General features: G+C 36.3%; 1 protein-coding gene across 24 annotated transcripts in view; it reads right to left on the minus strand.

The window, feature by feature from the left end:
* Nucleotides 1-434: 434 nt before the first annotated feature.
* The window catches only part of MAK (male germ cell associated kinase), a 30,612-nt gene continuing 8,077 nt past the window's right edge, over nucleotides 435-22,969 (minus strand). For 6 of the 24 annotated variants that reach the window (XM_086901675.1, XM_086901684.1, XM_086901700.1 and 3 more), the window contains 12 exons: nucleotides 22,524-22,645; nucleotides 21,437-21,516; nucleotides 19,560-19,692; nucleotides 19,297-19,468; nucleotides 14,887-15,054; nucleotides 12,786-13,100; nucleotides 11,502-11,692; nucleotides 10,838-10,968; nucleotides 8,779-8,910; nucleotides 6,862-6,936; nucleotides 5,239-5,370; nucleotides 435-2,768 (listed from right to left, as the gene is read on the minus strand). In XM_086901675.1, the coding sequence (XP_086757801.1) occupies nucleotides 2,614-2,768; nucleotides 5,239-5,370; nucleotides 6,862-6,936; nucleotides 8,779-8,910; nucleotides 10,838-10,968; nucleotides 11,502-11,692; nucleotides 12,786-13,100; nucleotides 14,887-15,054; nucleotides 19,297-19,468; nucleotides 19,560-19,692; nucleotides 21,437-21,516; nucleotides 22,524-22,645 (1,806 nt within the window). In that variant the 3' untranslated portion in view covers nucleotides 435-2,613. Of the gene's footprint in view, nucleotides 2,769-4,727; nucleotides 4,820-5,238; nucleotides 5,371-6,861; nucleotides 6,983-8,778; nucleotides 8,911-10,837; nucleotides 10,969-11,501; nucleotides 11,693-12,785; nucleotides 13,101-14,886; nucleotides 15,055-19,296; nucleotides 19,469-19,559; nucleotides 19,693-21,436; nucleotides 21,517-22,523; nucleotides 22,646-22,969 lie in introns of all 24 variants that reach the window. The other 18 variants (XM_086901757.1, XM_086901768.1, XM_086901811.1 and 15 more) reach the window with 7 other exon arrangements.

A 22,969-nucleotide genomic window follows, 5' to 3' on the forward strand; every position in this document is an offset into this window, starting at 1 on the left:
TTAAGACATTTCTCTTTAAACTGCATTATGGGGGGTGGGGGGTTGCCTCTTGATATTACTGTTGTAATATCAGAAGCAGTTTTCTTCTGTAGGAGTAAAATGCAAACATAAATGCATCTCCTGCAATAAACTGAGAACAGCCAGCAGTTTTGTAATTGTATAATGCTGGCCTCAAATCAGGCAGCTTGTGAATTTGAATTGCAGTTGTCATTAACAGTCTAAAGACAACAGAAAGCAGAAAACTGGACTGGTAAGCTTTTAAACGTTTAGATCAAAATATGAACCTGTGGTGCTGTTGCCTGAGCTTTGGAAAGCAACAGGTTGAACTGAGAACTGCTGGTAGAAGTCACTTAGAACTTGTGGTAGAATGCTCATGCTCAGGATAAACAGCAGTAATACAGGCAAAGGGACAAGAGAAAAATCTTAGCCTTACATGCTTTTTATCCCTTTTCAATTTTATTAGCATACAATAACTTTTTTAAGCATTTCTGTACTAGCAGTCTATTGTGTACCAATGAATCAGAATTAAATGACTTTACAAAGCCTGTTAGCCTTTTCTTGCTGTTTGCAACAAGAATTATCCAACATTTGTCATGCTTTGCTTGTGGACAAGTAAAGGCTGGTCTGGTTATGTTAAAGCCCTTTCAAGGTTCATTAGCATGTGACAAGGACAGCATGTTTCTTCTAACCATATTTAGTGCCATAAAGAGTTTATAAATAATAAATAAAAGGTACCTGTTTATTTTTCTGCTCTAAGGTAACTCACAGACATGAGCTATTGGCACATTGTTAGTTAATTTCTTGACCAGGCTGTGATTTTAACTGTCATTGGCATCTTGTACTAGAGACAAGTGATTAATTTATTTTGGTTTTAAATATAAAATCATAGCTCTTATGCCTGTTACAAACTGAGGGTGTCCTTCACTACTATAGCAAGTTACAGATATGTTCTACAGTTAAATTAAGATGCACTTAAGTAGCAGAGAGACATCTCTTAGTACTAAGGGAATGACAAATATTTAATCCTAGGACAGTGGCAATTGAATTAAACTCTTTAGTGCATTACTAACCAGACAGCTGTATCCTTGCATAGTTCTTACAGTATTAAAAAAAAGTGGTGTTTTCTTCAGGCGCAATTTTCCTAACAAATTATTTGACTTTTTGGTACAACTGTTTTAAATTGCTTTTCAGGAAGTTAACCCATATATTATGACACACTGGGTCAACAACAGGAGTTTAAATTAAAATATCCATTTATAAAAGCCATACAAATAATTTTTATTTTTTTTTACAATGCTTGAAGTCATCATTAACAACTTTACATTGTCAAAGATCATACTCAGTTTGTACTTTAAAATGGCAAGTTTAATGTTACTATAAAGTCTAAAGCATTTATTCTAAATGCTGTTGTTAACAGAAGTAGCTCAGCTCAACATCCTAATAAACGCTTATTGCAAACATACATTGCAAAGTCCTTTGAGCAATATTATTATAAAAATTAGCATAAAAGCTGGGGAAAGTACTGAATGAATATATAAACAGTGACATAGTGAATTATTCAAGTTTTGTCTGTGTTTTCAGGTAACTAAGTTGGCCTTTAATATCTAAAACAGAAAGCAATATTTTTGAATAACAGACCAATATTCTTCCTCATGTAGCCTATTCAAACTCTGTAGTTTAGTCTGATCACCCAATAAAGACACATAGGAACAAGAGTGTGAGTAAATTTAGTAATAATTTAGGCATTTTTGGCTAACTCACCCTTAAAATGAATGACAGACTGCAGTGATTTAGGCTATTTAAAAGGTCACTGTGACACTCCCTTGACAGGAAAGAGATAAATTTCTGCAGATCTTTGACCAAAAATGGCAACAAGTTAATTAAAACAGCAGAATCTGATTGTTAGGCTTTACTTCACAGCCTGGTAAGTAGTATTCAGTACTTGTTTAGCTATTTTCCAATATTGCTGTATCATTCTACAGCCCTCTATTGGCCAGATTTCTAGGCCTTCCTTGTGTAGTATCGATCAGTGGATTGCCTGCATCCGACCACAAGGGTTTCAGTTCTCATTGTTACATGAATATTTGCACCTTACAGACCCTGAGTAACTCTTAGTTACAAGTGAGTTCTGCAGTCCTTGCAGGAGACTGATGTTCTTCACAAAGCCAGATCTGTGCTTTCACTCTCATCTCCCTGCTAAGGAAGCAGCCTGACACCTGGAAGCCTGGTGCTGCTCTGCTTCAGCCCTTCTTCTTCGTGCTGCTTGTGTGCTTCAAGCACAACCCAGCAGCAGATGTTGCACTGGATGAACAACCCTAACCCTAGTTGTTCCAAAGAGTGCAAGAACAGGAGATCTATCTACAGAAAACATCAGGTGAAATCTACTTCTCAGTTTTGGCAATATGTGTTGTACAATACTTCATTGCATCCTGCTTTACAGCCAGTATTTTACATGGTACTATATGTAACTATACAGGAAATAGAATACAGTCTCATTTTTCTTCTCTACTATTGCATAGTCTTAGGAAAAGCTGGAGCAAATAGGCTTTTCAGGTTTCCAAGTGCAGGAGAACTGAAGACAGAGCATGTAATATCCACACAGGGTGGTATTTTCTATCTGTTCCCTCCATATTTGGCCACCCAGTCTGTTCTCCCATGTACTCGCTGAATTGCTGGGGGGCGAGTTAAGATATTCATGTTTTTTGCTGCTGCATTGAAAGTAGGACCTGGTAATGGAGGACGAGCAGCTTTGTTTTTCCAGGAATAATCTGAAAGGAACAAGAACTCAGAATTAATTATCACTAACAAGGTACTTTACTCCTCTACAGAGAAAAGAATATGAGAGCTTACAGATGACATGGTACTCAAGGACGCTAATGTAGCAGGATGTGCTTTGGTCTCCAATAGGTCATAAAACACCCTGAGTTGGAAGGGACCCACAAGGACTGTAGAGTCCAACTCCTGCTCCACACAGGACAGCCCCAAGAATCACACCATGTACCTGAGACCATGCTGTCTGTGTTTTCAGATAATATTGGTTTTTTCCAATAGTTTGTGTATTATTCTCACCTACTGAATAGTTTTGCAGCAATCCCTCAAGAAAACACCGAGAATTAGATTCAGTGGAAAAACTGGTGCAAATGCCTACAACTCTGTATCTCCTATCACAAAACTGCTACAGTATGAAAGTGTTCTTTCTTCTATCTCAAATATTGAAAAAAACATGACATTATAACATTGATAAACTAAGATTCAGACAGCTTAGACTGAAAGACAGCTTCTGAAGACGCCCTCTTGTTCCTTTTGATATTTTTATGCCTTTTATTCCTCTCTTGCTTAGCTCAGAACTCCTGCTGTAATTGGTGGCAAGTCTTTGCTCCATTTCCCATTTTTCCATTGATTTCATAGGATTTATTCCAAGTTTGAAGGCTTTTTTTCTCTCTTAATATTGGCACCCACCTGATCTCAGGCACTAGCAGTAGTGCACTATTGTATTCCTGGCCTTCCTATTCAGATTTCCCCTTCTGACATTTCAGGTAGTTGCTACTTTCCTTAAACAAAATTAAACATTTAAATTGAATGGGTTTTTTGGTGCCTAGGTATCATTCTGTTTCTTGCAGAAAATCACCTGGTTTTGCTAGCGTTTTTCAGCGGTAGATTGAACTTGTGCAGATCAAGACATTTAAAAGGGGGGAACATCAAGGAGCTGAAACTGGGGATCAGGTCTCCACCTCCTTTATAGGCTGGCATTCCCTATCTTTCATCAGCAACTATGATTCCAGCCAACACTATCTTGGCAATAAAGGTCACTTTTCCTGGTATTTTTCTCAGAAAAATGGATCTTGTGTACTACATTAAATTATTAAAATTATGAAAAAAAATTAACAGAAAAAAATAAAAGAGCAAAATCAATTGAGAGCATAACTTACTACATTTTGGATAATATAAAGCAAAGGGTCACCAAAAATGTTAATGTTCAAATAGTGACATCTAGGAGATAAAACCTGCCATTTGCTTTGTCTTATCTCTCTTCCCATATAAGTATGAAGACTTTAAGCTAAATATAAAGCAGTTAAAGCAATAGGATTCTTGTTCTTCTCCAGGACATGGAAGAGTATCCTAGTTGACCTCCATCTGTCACCCTGACTTCTACTACACATATTCCATTTCTAATTACAGATTAACAGTAAATTTTGTTTCTTTGGAACACCACATGCAATTCCTTTGGTTTTTCCCCCACTATTTACAGCGGTCAAGAGAAAATTGCAGATTTTGTCCTCCTGTGAACTTCCTGATCCATGCATTGTGACAAATCAACTCTCGCAGTTGTGTTTCAGCAGTGAAATCAGTAAGATAATGAAGTGCAGCTTCAGCCTTCCTTGGTGGGCTTCTGATCATGTCACACACATAAGTGCAGACATCTAAGCATAATATATATATGTGTGTGTGTGTGTGTGTGTGTGTGTGTGTGTGTGTGTGTTCCATCTCCTTCCTTCCCTCCTGCTCCAGTTCTCTAAAGCCACTTGCAAGTTCTTAAGGAGAACAGGTAACTCAAAGGAGCACATCAGCAAAAAGACAACATTATTAAGCAGGATCATATCATTTTGGTCTGCCCTGGACCCTTTGGTTAAACAATTCACCATTGGTTTAGGGCCTTGCTATTTCCTCTGAAGTAACTAGAGAAATGGGTTGCTGGGTATAGACAACATCTCTAAATCTTCACTCACAAAGCAGTTTCTCCTGCATCCTGAACATTGCTGTTCATCTTTTCTGAATCAGAAACATGACAATGAAGAAGGTGCTCAGAATGTCTCCAACACTGCAGAGGATCCAAGGTTACACATTTAGAACAGATTTCACGTTGTTTTTAACAAATGAATTGAGTCCCAACTACATGACCATTTACTATAGAGGTGTGGAGTTATATGTTTTTACAATTCTGCTTAGCCCATCACCACTATTGAACAGTACTTTAACAAATGGTCCAAATTTTCTTTGCACCTTTTGCAATTATTTTCCCTTTTAACTAACAAATATTAGTAGCAGTAGTTTCTCTATCAGGACAGCCTCTAGGCACCTACATGCAGTTCTTTTGTATTAAGAAGAATTTATGCATTACAATTTTATTTACAAAACTTGAGGAAAACCTTACCAAGGGCTAATACATCTCTTAGGAAAGCATGGAAAATGAACATTTCTCTTTGTCCTGGATATGAGTATTAAAATTATATTTCTTACCTGATACAGGTGCACCAAGAGGTGCTAGCTGGATCCGTTGTCCAGCTGATCCAACTTCTTTTTTATGGAAGGAAGAGGTGTATAGTCCCGATGGGTTGTAAGCACCACTACTTACAAAGCCAGGATTTCCTGCTGACATTACAGAATTTTAGGATTTTCAGCTGCATTCAGAAAACTCTGCCTACTTTTTATAATCACTTCAAATTTTATGTGCAGTATCACAAGAGTACCAAGTATGAGTGTTCTTTAAAAACTCCCTAGTACTCATCTCTTGAAAAACAAACATTCTTTCATTGAATTAATTTTTTGCTTTGTATATTAGTTGGACCCTTCTCAGCACTTAGCAGACAGAATTTCAGCAGGAATAAAGACAAAGAGCAGGATGAACATTTCATTACTTCCACTAAACTTAAGACCACATAGAAAGGTTTACACTGAGTTGCAGAGAAATGCAGGATCTTTCCTTTTGCTTTAGCAGAAGCTGGTTTAACTAGTGCTCAGTACTACTCTTGTGCTCAACATGTTTGGCCTAAATCTATGGAAAAGAATGGACTCCAACGTCTCCAGTGGAAAGTGGTGCACCACTTGAAGTAGACTTTCACAGTTCCCACAGTTGAAGGCCTGCCATAAAAGACCCAATTACCCTCTCTCTTTAATCCTGGTTATAATTCTGTTTGTGCCTAGTTTTGGTCCAGATCTTTAAAGCAGTGCTACCCTGGGAAGGCTGACATAACCATCCTCATTTGGAAGTTAGGAAGCAGTGAGCATGTAAAAAATTAGTACTGAAATTAGTGTCCAGTGGAAGAGCAGTCTTACTCCCTGATCCAAGAAAATTCCTTACCGTCTTCATGTCTGTCATCACTTGGGACAGTGTTAAGACTGTGCTGGCACAATGTCCTGAGAGAAATGCTTTTCTCTGGCAGTAAGGTCCTGTGTTCAGTAGTATTAAATTTGTGAAGTAGAAGGCTATGCACAGTAGTTCATTTTGACCATTATCAAGTGTGACGATATTCATCACAGTTTCAGTGGTTGTTACAATAAAATACAGTATCTGCTTTGACAGTTTTTCTGTCTCCTAAATCTTTGGCCTTTGGGCAGTCAGGTAATGTTCCTCTTCACACAAATCCCAGACCTCTGTGATAACTTAGGAGTAGTGGAACTATAAAGCACAACCTAGGCAGCCTGCAATCCTGAGTTTCCTCCCTTTTACTCTAAGGTAACTCCACCAAAGCCTGAGCAAGCACAGCACTGTAAGATCAGTGCAAAGGGTAGAAAACCCAAATTCAGGGAAAGGTGCAAGTCCTGAGTACTGTCACGAACAAGCCATCCCTGAGGGGACATGCACATGCTGCCTTAGGATCACTTCCTTACCATTATCCAGTGACCTGCTGTGAGTTATGATTAGGGTAATAAAATATTCTCTGCCTTTTAAAGCACAGTAAGTTCCAACAATCCAGAAGAAGCCATAATGAAGAAAGCAAGGTTTGACAAAACAGATTGCAAATTAAAATGGCAGTATACAATCATCAAGAACCTGCATTATAAGTGTAATTTTTTTACAAGAAACTGTGAAACATAAATAGGAAATATACAAAGAACCAGGCTATAACTGCTATAAATTACCTTTTGGATCTTCTAATTTTTCATTCAACCTTTCTTTGCATGATAGCTTTTCAATAGGTATAATTAAGTTCTCATCTGTAGACAAGGAAAATTAAAGGAAGAAAAAGATGGAAGGACAGAACTTTAGAAGAAGGATATGAAGAACCAATTTAGGTGATGTAAGAGGAATGAGGAGGGAAAAAAGCAAGCAAGAGTGAATATGTGACACATTAGAAACTATAATGTCTTATCCTTGTTTTCTTAAGCAGATGTTACTCCAAGAGGTTACTTTACAAGGTCCATTCTAACTATGGACTAACAATATGATTTACCAACAATGCAATTACGTTCCACTTACAATTTTAAGGACTTGGTCATATCTTCAAAGTTGACTGATCATAAACTTACAATCCTTCATAAATAAAACATTTTTAACTATTTGCTCTTATCTTATTTTGTCTTGGAGCAATGTTGTGGCTGATGAAAAAAAAGCCCACTTAAATAAACGATACATAGTTATTTAAACACAGCAGTGTGGACTTCCAGATTGTCAATATGAAAAAAGATATAGTTTACACATATTGTATTTCTGTGATCCATCTATCCTGGTTCCATGTGCTTCACGAGTGTCTTAAATGTTGCTGTCTCCCCTGTTGTTGTGATATGAAACATCACACACAATTTAAGATACTGATGGAAATAATACCAAATGTTTTCAAAGAAAAAATAATCAGATTTAGTGCTTTTTTTTCTTTAAATTCTTGGTAGTAAGACAAGTACAGGATTTCTACCATTAGCATTCAACCTAATTTTATCTTCAGTGCAGTTCAGTTAGGTAGATGTCTAGCCTGTTGATTAAAGCTTTTGGAAGCAGCTATCTGCTTTTCTGTACCCAAATCCCTTGCAAGATTTTTTATAAATAATTTACTTCTGAGGCACACAGATACTCTATTTCAGAATACAAAAGAGATATACAAGATGATTGCTTAAAAAGACCTCTTATATTCCACAAAAAAATCCAGTAGGTGCTGTTGTCTTTTCACATTCTAAAATCTTGCATGTTAATTCAGATGAACTTCAGGTTGCCTGACTTTCAGAGGGGAAAATCAGATTTGTTGACATTGCAGAATGGCTAGTAAAGTTCTAGGAAAAAGGAATGCAGCATCTGCATGTAAACAAACCTTCTGAAGTTCTTGCTGTACAAGCATGTAAAGCTGGATGGTTCATTTGTACTAAAGTATTTGGAGAGTGATTTGTGCTAGCTGGACAATGGCTGCAGAATTGTTAACAAGGTAACCTCCCATAACAAGGACAGTGTGCCTGAGGTATAGGACCTGGTGGTGAGAAGGCAGATTTCAGTCTGGAGTCTGATGTTTCCTCAGGGAAATCTTAGATAAAGTGTTTAACTAGTGTTGGACTTCACACTACAGAATGCTGAAACAGTGTTCTTCACAAAACATAGTCTCACACGAAGTTCCTTCCTGGAAATAAGGGGACTTTTCTTGCAGCAAAGGACTTAGGTCAAGGCCAGAAAACTGATAAAAGATATGTCTAAAATATTAGGCAGCACTTCCACCACCCATTCTTTTGTTTTCATGGGTCAGACTGCTATTTGATAGTGTTCCATAGCATAGGGAGCAGGCAGTAATGAGGCCAAATTCCTTAAATACAGTAAAATAATGGTCTCAGTGGATTATATACAAAATTTATCTTGACAGAATTTTATAAATAGGAGCTGGTTCTGAAATTTTCTGAAAGTAAAATCCACTATATCACATATGAAAAAGTTGTTTTATTAAGAGTCTTTCACTAAAACAAGAGGGAAAAAGAAAGAGCCTAGAATCTAAGCTAAACTACAGAAGTTAAATCAGATAGTCTTAACTAAATTAATTAAAGTATGAAGAGATATAATGTGACCATTTTCAATTACACTTTTACCTGCAGTATTTCTGCTGTAAGTCAATCCTCCCCCAACATTTGTCAGTGATTTAGCAAACAACTGGTTGTTCCAGGTTCCATGTGATCCTTCTTTATTGGCTGCTGATAAAGAGACGCTCTTAGGGTTTACACCTTAGGGAACAAATGAGGGAAAATGCTATAAATACCAAATTTCAAACTTAATTCAACCAATAAATGACATTTATAGAACAGAAAACTAGCACTGAATCATTTGTCTTATAATGCAAAACACCATTAATGTAAATTAATGATGTCCACTGATTAGATTTTTAAGCCAAACCATGAAAACCATTGACACTACTTTAAGAATAATTATCTTCATGCTTTCAAGAAAACTTTGAAAAGACTTTTTAGTATAGGTACTTGGTTTCTATAAAACCATAATCTCATAATTGGTATTTTTGTCTGTCAAAAAAGGAACACACAAATCAAAAATACCTATCAAAAACTGGGGTTCCCAAGGCTGAAAATGTACTATTTCTTCAAGGGTTAAGTTAAAAAGTAGGACAAAGGTTCTTGTTAATTCAGCATGTTACAAGCATTACGAGAGTTAATGGGAGTATAACACATGAAAGTAGCTCCCAGATCTAGTGGTTGCAGGACTAAAGTAGTATGGGTAAATAACAACTAAGTTCCTTGGACCTAATATTCCCTTAAATGTTGACATTAATTATATTTTACTTCTATGCCTTTTTCATTGAAAAACATAGAGACATTGCAATTGTGCTTAATAAAAGAAAAGAAATACAGATAACTCTTCCATTTGTGTTACCTGTAGATAGGGAATTTCCTTGCTCTTTATATTTTTCTTTTCTTTTGGACTTAAACTATTGAGTCTCTGAGTATCCTATTTAACATTCAAGAACTGATTTCATATTCAGAAGTCATCACTGCCCTAATGAGTTCCTGACAAATTAATCATATGTTGTAACAAAACACTGCCTGACATTGGGGAATTCCTCTGAGAGCCACCTAAATTCTCAAATGTGGATTACAGAAGTCATGATATGATTACTGTAATTGTACAAACCACCATGGTAACAAAAGATACTAGGTGAGACACCAAAAAAAAAATTTTATTATAGAATATATTCAGAATACTAACTAAAAGAAGCATTCTCTTTGCTTTCTCCGTTCCATTCTCATTCTCAGTAATTAAATAATATATTATTTTCCTGACAAAATCACTCAGATTTAGACTAAGATATCTATTTCTAAAGAAATATCACTGCCTTGGGAAAGGAAGTGAGTGTGAATTCCTACCAGTGCTAGTAGATGGATATTTCTAAACACTTTGTACAAGGAAGGGGACTGTGTTTATCAGAACTTAAGTTCAGAAAACCCCAAACATCCTGGCACTGCAGAATTGGTAAATATGCACTATATAAAACCACAGTATCATAGGATGGTTTGGGTTGGAAGAGATCTTAAAGATCATCTGGTTCCAATCACCCTGCCATGGGCAGGGACACCTTCCACTAGATCAGGCTGCTCAACCATCCATCCAACCTGGCCTTGAGCACTGCCAGGGATGGGGCATCCACAGATCCTCTGGAGAACCTGTCCAGTGCCTCACCACCCTCACAGTAAAGAATTTCTTCTGTATGTCTTTTCTAAATTTCCCCTCTTTCCATTTGAATCCATTACTCCTAGTCCTACCACTACAGTCCTGATGGAAAAAATATATGTAGTCTTTTTAGTCCTCACATATACCTGCTTATAGATTAATCAGGATATATTCCAAGCAATCCAAGAGACATTGAATTTACATTACTGAGGATTTTTTATGTTACTGGTCATAAGAGGGCCTGTGAACTTTTATGGTGTACAAGCAGTACTGAGGTCCTGCCATGTTTATATAGCCAGGAACTGCTGCATCAATTGTGATATGTTCTGGGAAAGGTATTTAGTCCAAAAATGGAAAATTTAACTGGTTATGAAAAATAAAACTATCTAGTGAGAAATCTAAAGCTTCAATGTACTTTATGTAGATTGTGCACAGCTTGTATTTTCCACATGTATTGACTTTTAACCTTACCAGGCAGATATCTTGATTGGTTTATATAGTAATCTTTTGCTGATGTATTTGATCTTTCAGAATCATTCCTCATCAGAATCTTGTTTTCCCCTCCTGGCTGGATACACCATGAAGCTTTTGGTTCTGGCACACTGAAAAATTAAAATTTTCACACCATGTGACTAACAACTCCAGTTCCGAATACCACAAGCTGACCTTTGCCTGAAGAATACAGTGCCCTTCACTTATCCTACTTTTCTCAGTAGAGTCTGTTTCCACAAAGTAACAGCCCAACCTAACACCTCATGAGACCCTGACCTGGGATTTGAAGAAAGAAATGTATCCAACACTATGGAATAAAAGCAAATATGGCCAAATGGCAGAACATAGTACCATTTAACTGACAAAGGAAGTGATGTTAGTATGTCAGATTTCAGTAAAATGGTTTCTTAAATACACAACAAACATCTGAACCATATTTTGTGCCTGAAAACAAATTTGATTCTGTTTGGATACTACTGGCACTGTAACAACATAATACCCTAAGCTGATCTGCTCATGCAATTCTTGGCATTCTTGCAGAATTTTGGTGACTTGAATTTTAACAGACTTGTCTTAATCTATAAATCTACTTCTAGACACTGTTTACTAAAAGAAATTGTGATTTTATAATTGTAGCACCTACTTAAAAGGAATTTCCTTGTTTTTCTTTTCTTTTAACAGTGCAATGCTAGGCTTCTTCGAACACGATGTTCCAAATTCAGGGTCATCCAAGTCATCCCAGCTATCCACAGCCTTTACCAAAGTCTGACCCCATCGTCTTCTGCAGTTTTTAGGACCTGGTACACCATTCAGAGGGCCACTAGTGGCTTGTTTCTATTTTAAATTAAAAAAAAAAAAAATTAAAATAATAATAATAATAATAATAATAACAACAACAATAAAAATAAATTAATAATAAAAGTAACAATAAAAACAACATCAACAATAATAATAATAATATAAAGCACTTCAATTCTAAAATTGTGGGTTTTTTCTATCTAGTATAACCCTGACTACCACTTACAGACTTGGAAGGAATTTTTCCCACTGTGTTGTATCTGTTTTGGCCATAATCTCATTATGACTTTAAGCACAAAACATAACAATAATGCCAGCAGGCATTTGGAGTATAGTTCTTTTGGACTGTCATCCTTCCACTGCTCAAGTGTACCTGTAGTAGTGAGGTTAACATTCTGCTTGCAACCCCAGTTCAGTGCTCAGCCACTATTTCTGGCATCTTGCTGAACACTCATGTTCTGAACAGTGGTAGATGCACAGTGGTGCAGAACACTGCTGTGCCCCCAGAAGTAAATGCAGCAAATAAAAGAAACTGGTCAGGCCTTTTCTTTAACATTCTGTTCCAATGAAATTACTAAGTTTTAAAACTGTCCTTCTGAGTATCATTTGCTTTCCAGTATTCTCTGAATTCCTATTATTTTTAACATACTTTGTATTGCAGTTCAATGAGTACAAGTTGAAAGCAAAACGGAAGTTACAAACCAGAGTTTACTATTCATCTTCCTAAAAATCATATTTGCTAAATCCTTACAATGTTAGGAACTGGATGAACCTTTTTGGGTATTTTCTTGCATGAGGCAAGTGAAGGTCTCCCTTTCCACTTCTCTGTTGTGTACTGACAGTATCGTTGTGAATTGTTTCTCAAAGGTCAATAAAGTGACAGGTGTTTCAACTCCATTACTGCACAAGCACATCACTGAGGGCTATTACAATGAACATTGTTGTTACAAGCAATCGATTCTTCTGACTTGCTTTAACATTTTAATAACAGTTATATCCTCAATTAGTCCCTAGTTATCTATCAGTATCTCCTCTAATAAAACATATGACAATTTTCAAGGGATCAGTTGGCTGAACATACTAAGAACTTCTAATAAAACCATCTCTGTAGTTATTGAAGACAACTTACAGGTGATGAGGTTTTATTAATAATTGGAAAAAGTGGTTGTGCCTGTGGCTGCTGCTGCTTTGGTACTTGCTGGTTAGCTGTATTCTGAGGCAACTGAATTTGCTGGAGAGGCTGGTGGTTAATCTTTGGCAAGGGCTGTGGCTGTGTTTTGTCAGGTAAATCAGGTGAAGACGGAGGTTCTGGCTTAGCTTCCAGTTTAGGTAAAGATGGCTTTGGCTCTGTTGGCTGAACTGGTTTAACAGGAGTCTGCTTCTCCAGATACTGTGGAGGAGGTCCTAAAATTTGGCCAACTTGAAAGTAAGGGTACTTCAAAGCCTGCAGAAGAAGATGTAACACACTAATTTTACTTCAAAAAGCTGACTTTGATAATCTTATCAAGGATCTAAGCAGGTTTCTGAAACATTTAAGCAAGCTTTACAGAACAGATGCAAGATGGATGCATAATGAGATCATATGTAAAGTGTGTACTGAGAACCAGCAGTTTGTATTTCAAACTCTTCCCATCACATAACCTAGTAAGACTGATCCACTTGTACATATGACAGCAATCATATCCTTTTGTTCCCTTCTTTATTGCTAGGTGGAGTCTGTGTTTTGAGGTGCATTATGCATTTAACACCATTCTATATCTATGCAGTAACCAATTTCTGTTTTAAAAGAGGTAGTCCCCACTACCTTTACCACATGCTTATTACATGTCTCCACTGATGACTCTGTTTTGGTAACTCAGTGGATAGCCTGAGGTCTTTAATTAAAAACAAAATAAAACAAACAACAACAAAAACTCCAGAAGTGAGATGATTGCCATGTATGGGTTCTACAATTAGAGGATTTTAATGAGCAAGGTTTCTCCACCATTTTTCTTATCACTAGCTTTTATTTTTCTTTAAGATACATTCACTGTACTTGCTGTGCCTTCATGGTGTTTATTAAAATACATCGATAGATAAAATCTGTCTTAAAGCAGATGTTCATTTGATCCTTTCCTCTGGCTTTTCTATGTCCTCTGCCAGATGCAGAGCATGCACACACCTTAGCAACACACCTCCTCCTATATCAAAACAACCCACTCTGTTAATCCTTCTGGGTTGGATTCTACTCTTTGTTAGTTCTCAAATACATGTTTTGCTTCAGCTGCACTCAAGAATCACTGCCTTTGCACATACTGCCATGTATATGCATTAAACTCTTCCTTTTGACTGTGGATTACACAACTGCTGCAGCTGCTTCCTTGGTAACTCACCTGGGTAAAAGCTGATTATTTGCTTTTATAAAGCACCATACAGTATTTTGTGTAGAGGTACGTAGTACTGGACTGCAGATAGATCTCAATCACTGTACAATAGACAAACTGTACAATAGACATGCTTTATAATGTGGAGAGGAATGGCTACTCTATTTGGTACCATCTGCTTAACTGCTTCTGAACCACTTACACTACATCTACCTAGGGTAACTTGCAGTGCATCCTTTCTTTCCCAATTGTATTCCTCTTTTATACATTCTAAATAGGATTACATTAGGTATGGATAATAGAAAAAAAAAAAAAAATCCACAGAATGTAACCATCTTTGGTCCTTGAAATATGTTTTTTGAAAACAATTGGTGAAAAATTGTGATCTTTGTGACCTATTGGCATGTTTTTCTGAAGTTCTTTCTTTATCACTTAATACAATTTACAGTTCAAGTAAAAATAATCCTTAGCTCTTCCATACTGCATTCCATCTGCGGCTTCACAGAAAGCAAAGTTTTCAGTACCTCCCTTTGTGCAGATGGGGAGGAAAACAAAAGTTGCAGAAAGTGACTGATAGACACAATTGAAACACTTGCACCTCAGCTATTTCTCTGTCCTGTACAGAGAGAATTTTAAGATATGCCAATACAGAAGACAACATTGCAGAAATAACTGAAGAATTTCTGATGTCTCCTGAGCCAGGTATAGAACTTGCTCTTCTCACCCATTAGTCTCATTCCCACCAAAGTGTTCAAAATGAGGAGATATTTGTGGCCATCACTATTATGACAATCAACTGGTCTTTGTATCTGCAAGTATTTAACTGTGCAAGAAAATTCAGTCTTATACTTAATCATGTGCTCAGACCTGACTTGCTGTAGGTCTCTTCTTTGGATTCCAGTTCAGCATATCACTCATAAGCTGTATTGCTTCATTGCTTGCATTTGGGATGAGAGTTTTTAGGCTTATAGGAACACATTGTGGGAAACGGAAATTCATGGCAGAAGCAAGGTGGTATCCTTCTGTCCAGTCACTCTGTTTCAAAGGAAAGAAAAATCAGCACCAAAAAAGAACAAAGATGTATTTAGATAAAATTTAAGGCAGCTTGAGTCATGCTTAGTCTGCATGGCTCCCTCCTATGCAGTTGAAAAGAAGCATTCCTGTTTTCCATGACAATTATTACCCTAGTAAATGCAGCATCGCTCTCCAATGGCAGCCCTCCTGAGGTCTCCTGTAGCTGAAGGTGGAACCATCACCATGAATAACACACTTGGACACATTGTATCCAAAGGAGAGTGCAGCAGTACCAGGAATGTTACCGGACATCTGCCACAGAAATGAGCCCAGCAGCTGACTTCAACATGCCCTCCTTATGGAAATAGCAGAGGTGAGGCCCTTCCATTCACCATGCCACAGTTGTATAACCATGATGCAAGCCTATACAATATAGCACTGATCCCTCCATTATGACAGTCAATGATTAAGTTACAACTAGACAGTACTGCAACATCAAAACACCATGACCACCAGATAAGAACTTTTATTTTAAAGTGTTTAATTTTCCAAAAGTAAACCTTGAGGTCCTTTGTTGCTTGAAAACTGCCTTCTTGGAATACAGAACTATATGATTATCAAAGACCTCAAGAGATCATTTACTGCACGCCCTTGTCCCCTCCTCACAGGTGTTAAGTCTCAAAAAACTTCCAATTTCTGGCAATTCACAGCCAGTCTATACAGATTACTCCAGAGAGTAATCTCCTCAAGATTAGGAAAATGAGGTTTCTTGTACAAAAATAAATGACCATTGCTAAGTGTCCAATCATCTATAGATATCAAGAAGGACTATCTGATTCTTCCCTCTAGAGTGGCCTTTTTACACAGTGGAAGGTGTATTTCTTTCCCTTTCTTCCAGTCTTTCTTTGTACAGGCTAAAGAAACTCGAACAATTCTTAGGGTCCATGCTTTTTAAGTTTTATTTCCTCTCTAGACTCTGATTTTTCTCTCTTGAAAAGGAAAACTCTAAACTGGATACAATATATCAAGGGAAACAGAAACATTAGTTCACATGTTAATGAGCAATACTCCTTTCATTACACATTGGTATGGTATTTGTCTTTAGACATAAAATACACTAAATAGTTCCTACAGCTTCTCCTACAGATTTGTTAGCTGGATGGTTATCCACAGCTATTTATGTAGCTCATCATTCGTGCCTAAGGACAGCATTCTGTGCACTACTGAAAAAATGTCTTTAAAGCTACATCTCTAATTCTATGCATAAAAAAAAACAACCCACTTCTAAATTCTAATCTTGTTTTCTAACATAATTCTTCTCAGCCTGCCATCTACTAGCTTAAGTAGCAAAATCTACTCCACCAGACAGCCTTCAATACAATTAAAAAAAATTCATCAAATGCAGAACCACTCAAGTTCTATTAAATTCATCTTTTGAATAAGAGCCAGTGAAGCTTAGTCTCTGTGTAAGTCTTTCCAAACAGGTATGCTCTTTATCATGCAATTTGTATATAATTATGCTGCTGAGAATGTTATGAGGAACAGCATCAGAAACCTTACTGAAGACAAGCTATGACATTTGTGCTCTTCCTCTATCCACCAAGCTTATTACACTGCTACAGGGCAAACTGGACTGATTTGATACAATTTGGTCTTAAGGTACCATGATAGCTATTACTCATCTTTTTATGCACAACAGTTTTAGATCTGTTAGCATAGCCCATGGTAACAAAAAGCCTCAAATATAATTGTAAATTATATTTATATTATTAACATCTGGTTAAAAAAAGTTTCAAGATTTCAAGGGACTTCCTAATCCACCACAGAGAGCTGTTCGTTAATTTAAATCAATGGAGAAAGAATTCCCCCCTTCACTGTACTGCCCTTCTTTATTAAGTTTGGTGGCATTCTGTCTAGAAATAGTGATAAAGCAACAGTTACAACAAAGTACCAAGGGCTGCATGTTGAGCTGGTGAAGCATAGGGATAAGGTGAAAACAGTACAAGAGCAAAAATGAAAAGTACATTTATATAAAAAAAATTTAAAAATTCACAGTTACTTAAAATGCCATTGTCAGCCTTTAATGAAAATTCATTAAACAATCTCTCCTACTGAGATTGTCATCAATTTTTTGAACAAATACATGCATTACAAGTGCACCACCATTGCTAATACTTGAATGGTGCAATTTAATTTATTTAAAAAATAAATAAAGCAACTTAATTTATAACATAAAACAAAATAGTTGCCTGCCACTATTTAAAACACCCAGATTCACGGAAGTCATTGGTATGGTGTTATGGACTTAAACACAGGAAGATAAACTGGAATGAAGATGGCTTCAAGGCATAATTCCTGTAATTCATTATTGCAGGATAATGGAATAAATGAAAATGCATGTCTGAAAAATAATATTTGTATTAAAATAACTGCTTACATTTTTCAGAATGTAAGTACTTGTAATAAATGCATTATTTGTTGTGGTAATTCCTATCATAATATTTAAGTACTCCTTTTACACAGCAATGTCTCTGAAGAATGTCTTAGCATTGTCATAAGGAGAGAAAATTCCCAAGTCTGCCCAGCAGATGACAGGGACACAAAGTAATTAATTAGTCTCCTGATCTCACAGGGCTTACTTACAATGTCCTTAACTCTTAAGGTCTTTAGTGAAGGCTATGGTTTTCTCTGGAATACTGAGCTGGTAATGCTCCCTGCTTTCCCAAGCAGAAAGCTTTCTAGTCAGGGAATGATAGACTAAACAGTCACAATTTGCTTCTGTTAGCTCCTTCTAAGGTCAGAGAAAAAAACACAGCAGTCAGCTTAGTGCTGCTCTGAGACTGCACATAGTGAAAACCTCTCCCTGATCACCCTGCACTTCAGAGCTTGTTTATGCTGTACATTAAAAATATTCTAGAAGCCAGCATTGTGCTGTCTTTCAGACAGTCTTCATATGTACCAAAATGTTCCTCTTACTATACTAGATTTGTGAGCTGCTTAGAAAGTTCACATCTGCATTTGAAAACTCAAGTCTTAAAATACTGCTCCTTTTTTCACATTATTCCTGAGGCACAACTGTGTCACAGCAAACACTGTTTTACACATCACACCAATTTTCACTGAGTCCTCCTGACTCAATTTTCACTTCCACAATATATCATCTATAATTCTACACCTGACCTTTTCCTCTTTGCTCTGTCATGAGCTTGCACCTGTTTCTCAGTTTGTTCTCTTGGATGTTTTCCCACCACTTCAAGCTCTGTGTGTTCCTAACTAAGCTTAATCTATTTCTGTTCTAAGTTTTCTGTTCCTTACTTCTCTATTGATAACAGTTCCTTTATTGGACAAGAACTGTACTATTTTATAAAAGTAGAACACTAATGAAACTAATGAAACTCTCTCCACCCTTAGGTTTTTCAGATCATTCTCAAATGTGTTTGGTCAGTTATCCCACCACGTTCTATTTGCACCCATAAAATACTGATACACATCTGCCATTTCTTACTTTAGTCTACAAAAATACTTAATAGCATATGGTCTTTTTTTTCAGTTCATTCAAAATTTTGAAGGTAACCTTATTCTTTTCTTGCATGTTCTTCCACCCATTTACAAAAACAACTTTTAAACTGAATACAATTGCATCCATTTTTATATGCACTACCCAAATCTTCCTTGTAATTTTGAATAGCATTTAGCTCATTCAGAAAAAAAGTGGAAAAAATTGCTTCCCCTCTAAAATACTGCTTGTTTTTCCTCCATTACTTCTTATTGCTAATAATATTTATGAGACATCTGTGTTTGAGATTAAATGTTTCCTTTATGCTTTAAAAATAAGAAAAGTATAATTTGTCTTATTTATGGTAACTTTTACAAGCTCTAAATTCTGTGTGCCAGTACAGAAGAATTACACTTTCAAGAAGGGAAAGCAAATTGGCTCTGGTAAATTAAATCGTAGGAGACTTCTGATTTGCTTTCCATTATGAATAACTTTAAATAACTAAATGAAATAATTTTGTCTGGCTTTCATTAGAGGAGAACAAGGCTTCACATAATGGTATGATACACAACAGATGTTAATATATAACAAAAGACTAGCATTATATGCCTTAATGGAAGCTGAAAAGAAATAGAGTTGAGCAAACAGTAAGTCTGCAGGCAACTTATTGAAACAATAATCCAACAGGTATGTTCTGAAAGGTAACACTGAATATTTTGTATTTTTTTTTTTTTAAATACAATTGTGTGAGGCTTTTTAAGCCTTACCTTCTTTGGAGTCCCTAGGACTTGGCAAATTTTGAAGATTTCATCTACTTCACTTGTGCCTGGGAAAAGGGGTCTGAGTGTGTATAACTCAGCCATTATGCTGCCAACTGCCCATATGTCAATAGGTGAGCTATAGACAGAAGATCTCAGCAAAACTTCAGGAGCACGGTACCTGTGAGGATGGAAGGAAATAATAAATAAGTTAAAATGGTCATAGGAAGGTAAGTAGTTAAGCTGATGTATTAAATTCTTGATATACTTACCACCTGGTAGAAACATAATCTGTGTAAGGTGGCTGAGATCTTAATTCTCTAGCCAACCCAAAATCTGCAATTTTCACAAGTTCTGGTCCACTACAGAGAAGGTTTTCAGGCTTCATATCCCTATGAAAAAATCCTGTGGAAGACCAAACAGAAAAGATTTGCAAATTATCACAGAATCACTTCTTAAGCAGCAACCTCTAATAGGAGTAATCCAATATTTACTTTGGGATGGTTTAGAATAATATAGTAGCTTTCAGTCTTTTAAATTTATTTATTTATTTTTAATTCAACATAAAATAATTGGAACCCTCCCCCAACACATGCACTTATCTTCCCTCCAGTGATTATTACACCAAGTGCTCTTAAATTAACAAATGTAATGTCATTATCACACTAAGGAAAATGAATTGCCTGGCAGCAACTCCAAGTGAAAAACCAATTTCAGAATGAAATCTTTTGCAAAAACTACAACTGCTTTGTCAGTTTTGGTAATGGAAAATTGAGCATCTGACACACTTGAGTCATAAAATTGCTTGAATTATTTCTAGCTAGTTATTTATCATTGTGACAATAATTTGGAGATACAGACATATAAAGGATATCCAAATCCTGCTCAGAAATGCTAATATTAGTAATGCAGGCACATAAAGTTTCTTCTATGCTTGCTGTTGTCTTGAGGACCTCTAGACCTGGGCAGTGGTTAGTCACTAAGTAAATTAATTCTGCTGTTTAATTGGAACACACAATTTGTTATGTTATACATTAGTTCAATTGAAATGCACTTGCTGGAATAAAGCACTGAATTTCTGCACACATCAATTGAAAATGACTCTAAGAAATTGGCTGAAATTGTTGTAGTGAAATGTAAATGTTCAAATTTATCATACCTCATATTCCCTAATACACTTACGGTCAAATCAAGATATTAATATTTTTCTTAAAGGAAGTTTTTCTTAAAATCTAATTTTCTCATTTAATTCACAGAGAAATGAGGTAGGAAAGGAGGATGCTAACAATCAGAGAACAGTATATTATCCTAATCAGAAGGACAAGAAAATGTCAATTTCTGGGTATTTGATAACACTGAACAGAACTAATTATTAATTTAATTCACCAACAGGCCTCTTCAGAATACATTGAAAGCAAATAAAACCTTGCTAGGAACACTGCTTCTTATTTTATTTTATTTTCAATTAATATTTTACTGTCTTTGGAAAGTTTTAAGGATCTCAATGGGATGTAAAGAACTACAAAATAAAAAAGTTGAGCATGAAGGTAAAAACAAGTTTGATACAGTGTGAAACTTTTACTGTTGTGAGCACACCTCACCTCTTATTTAGACTGTGCCTGTAATTCCTAGAAACATCTCACTTGCAAAAATATTTGAATCCAGGTTGTATTTGATAAGGATACTGCTCGAACTTCTGAGTGAACAAGTTATTTTCGTATTTTTTATACCTAGAGTATCATATTAGTTATAGTATCTCAACACAAGAGTACTGATGTATCAATGCTTCTCAATTAGTTCTTTTTGAAGAAGCAGAACTGTTTAGTACAGCACAGTATACAAGTTTCTTTAGTTTGCTTATTCATCTGCTAACTAAAGTAGAAAAAACTACTGCACAGTGTATGAACAACATCCAGTGCTTTCCAAGAGAAAGAGAAAAATCCAGTTATAGGAAAACAAAGAGTAACTGCAGGCAAAGTTTAAACTGCAGCACACTTGAAATAGGTAACCATGATTTTATCAGAGATGATTAACAGCCCTTGCTAAGTTATTTAGTTATTCATGTTATTAAGTTATTAAGTTATTCATGTTATTTCTGTGCATTATCTTATTTTCTAAAATTGTGCTACACAAACTCCAGGAGACCTACCATGTTTGTGGATGAAAGCCAGCCCTTGCAATATCTGATACATCATGTTTCTGATGACTGATTCAGGGAAAAACTTGTTTCTGTGAAGGAATAAGATAAAAAAACTTAAATAATTGAGAAAAATAATGTATTTTCTCAACACACGTTTCTTTATATTGCCTAACACATCATGAACACGTGAGAACAGACCCATCAAGTTAGAGAGATGCAACTCTCATTTCAAAACTCTACTGGGCCTTAATCTTTAAGTGCACTTTAAGTGCAGCAGCAGAACTTCTGAGCTGAGAGGTTCACTGTTCTATCTCTCTGTAGGAGCTGGCTGGTCAGCTTGACCAGGTGAACGTGGAATGCAGTGTTGTAGCAAGGCAGAGATGGCACAGTGCAGCACTGGTAGGTGCATTACTCAGCAGTGCCCTTCAGGGAACCCTGGTAAGAGCAATTCTGCTCAGCTGCAGAGTAACACTGTGCTGATGTCACCAGCAGCTACCTCAGGATGTCAACCCAAGAGCTTGGCACATTAGGAGATACAAGTGACTGACAAAGTCTGAAGGAAACCCACACTGAAGGCCAAACAATTCATCAAAGGAAAACGTTATTGAAAAGGCAGGTCCCATTCTGAAGTCCACTTTGCAAGCCTTGCTATGTACTGTTTATCCAAGACTGCAACATCAGAGTTAGCCTATATACAGGCCATTCTTGCAAGGATGTATGCATGTACCATCCCCACCTTAAGTCAAACCCATGAGCAAAAGTAGCACAAATATTCACCCAATTCTTCTTACATTAAAATGAAGGCTGTTGAAGAAAAAAACCCACCAAAACACAACAATTTGGGATTTCTCTCATGGCTCTACACAAAGGCATGCAAACCCTCCTGTTCACAAGCAATCAAACTTATTTTCAGAGGCATTACAATATGCAGAGCAATGCCAAATTCCACCCTCAGATAAGAAGGTACACTCCTGTTCACATTAATAAGGCAGCAAGAAGAGCCAAAATCAGAAATCCCAAAGTGTTCTTCAAGGTAGTATGAGAATCATTAAATAAAGCATGATAGCACACTAGTTTTCTGTGAAAAAAGACATACCTATCCTTCATTAGCTGATAGAGATTTTCCTTCATGTATTCAAATACAAAGTACAGGTGGTCATTTTCTCGTATGACTTCCTTCAATTTTATTACATTGGCATGGTTTAGTTTCTTCAGAGACTGCAACAGAGCAAAATATGGCTTCAGATAACCCTACAGTGACCCTGATTCCTTACCAGAACTAAATTTTAGCTTGTAAGTTTCTAGCATAGAATTCACACAACATATTCATATGATACCCCATTATTTATCTTGTAATCTATTTTAAAGAACAACCCAGAAGTCTGAATAAATTTCAGATTAAAAGCAGCTATATAAATAGTAGTTAAAACCTATTTCTAGGGATTACCTCAGAGCTGGAGTAAAGATTAGCACAAAAACCTAATTCCCTACAACAAAAGACAAATCTGAAGCTGTAAGAGCTCTTGCTTGCTGAACTGAATA

Source organism: Cyanistes caeruleus, chromosome 1 (genome assembly GCF_971803275.1).
Source record: "Cyanistes caeruleus chromosome 1, bCyaCae1.hap1.1, whole genome shotgun sequence".
Classification (NCBI taxonomy): Eukaryota; Metazoa; Chordata; class Aves; order Passeriformes; family Paridae; genus Cyanistes; species Cyanistes caeruleus.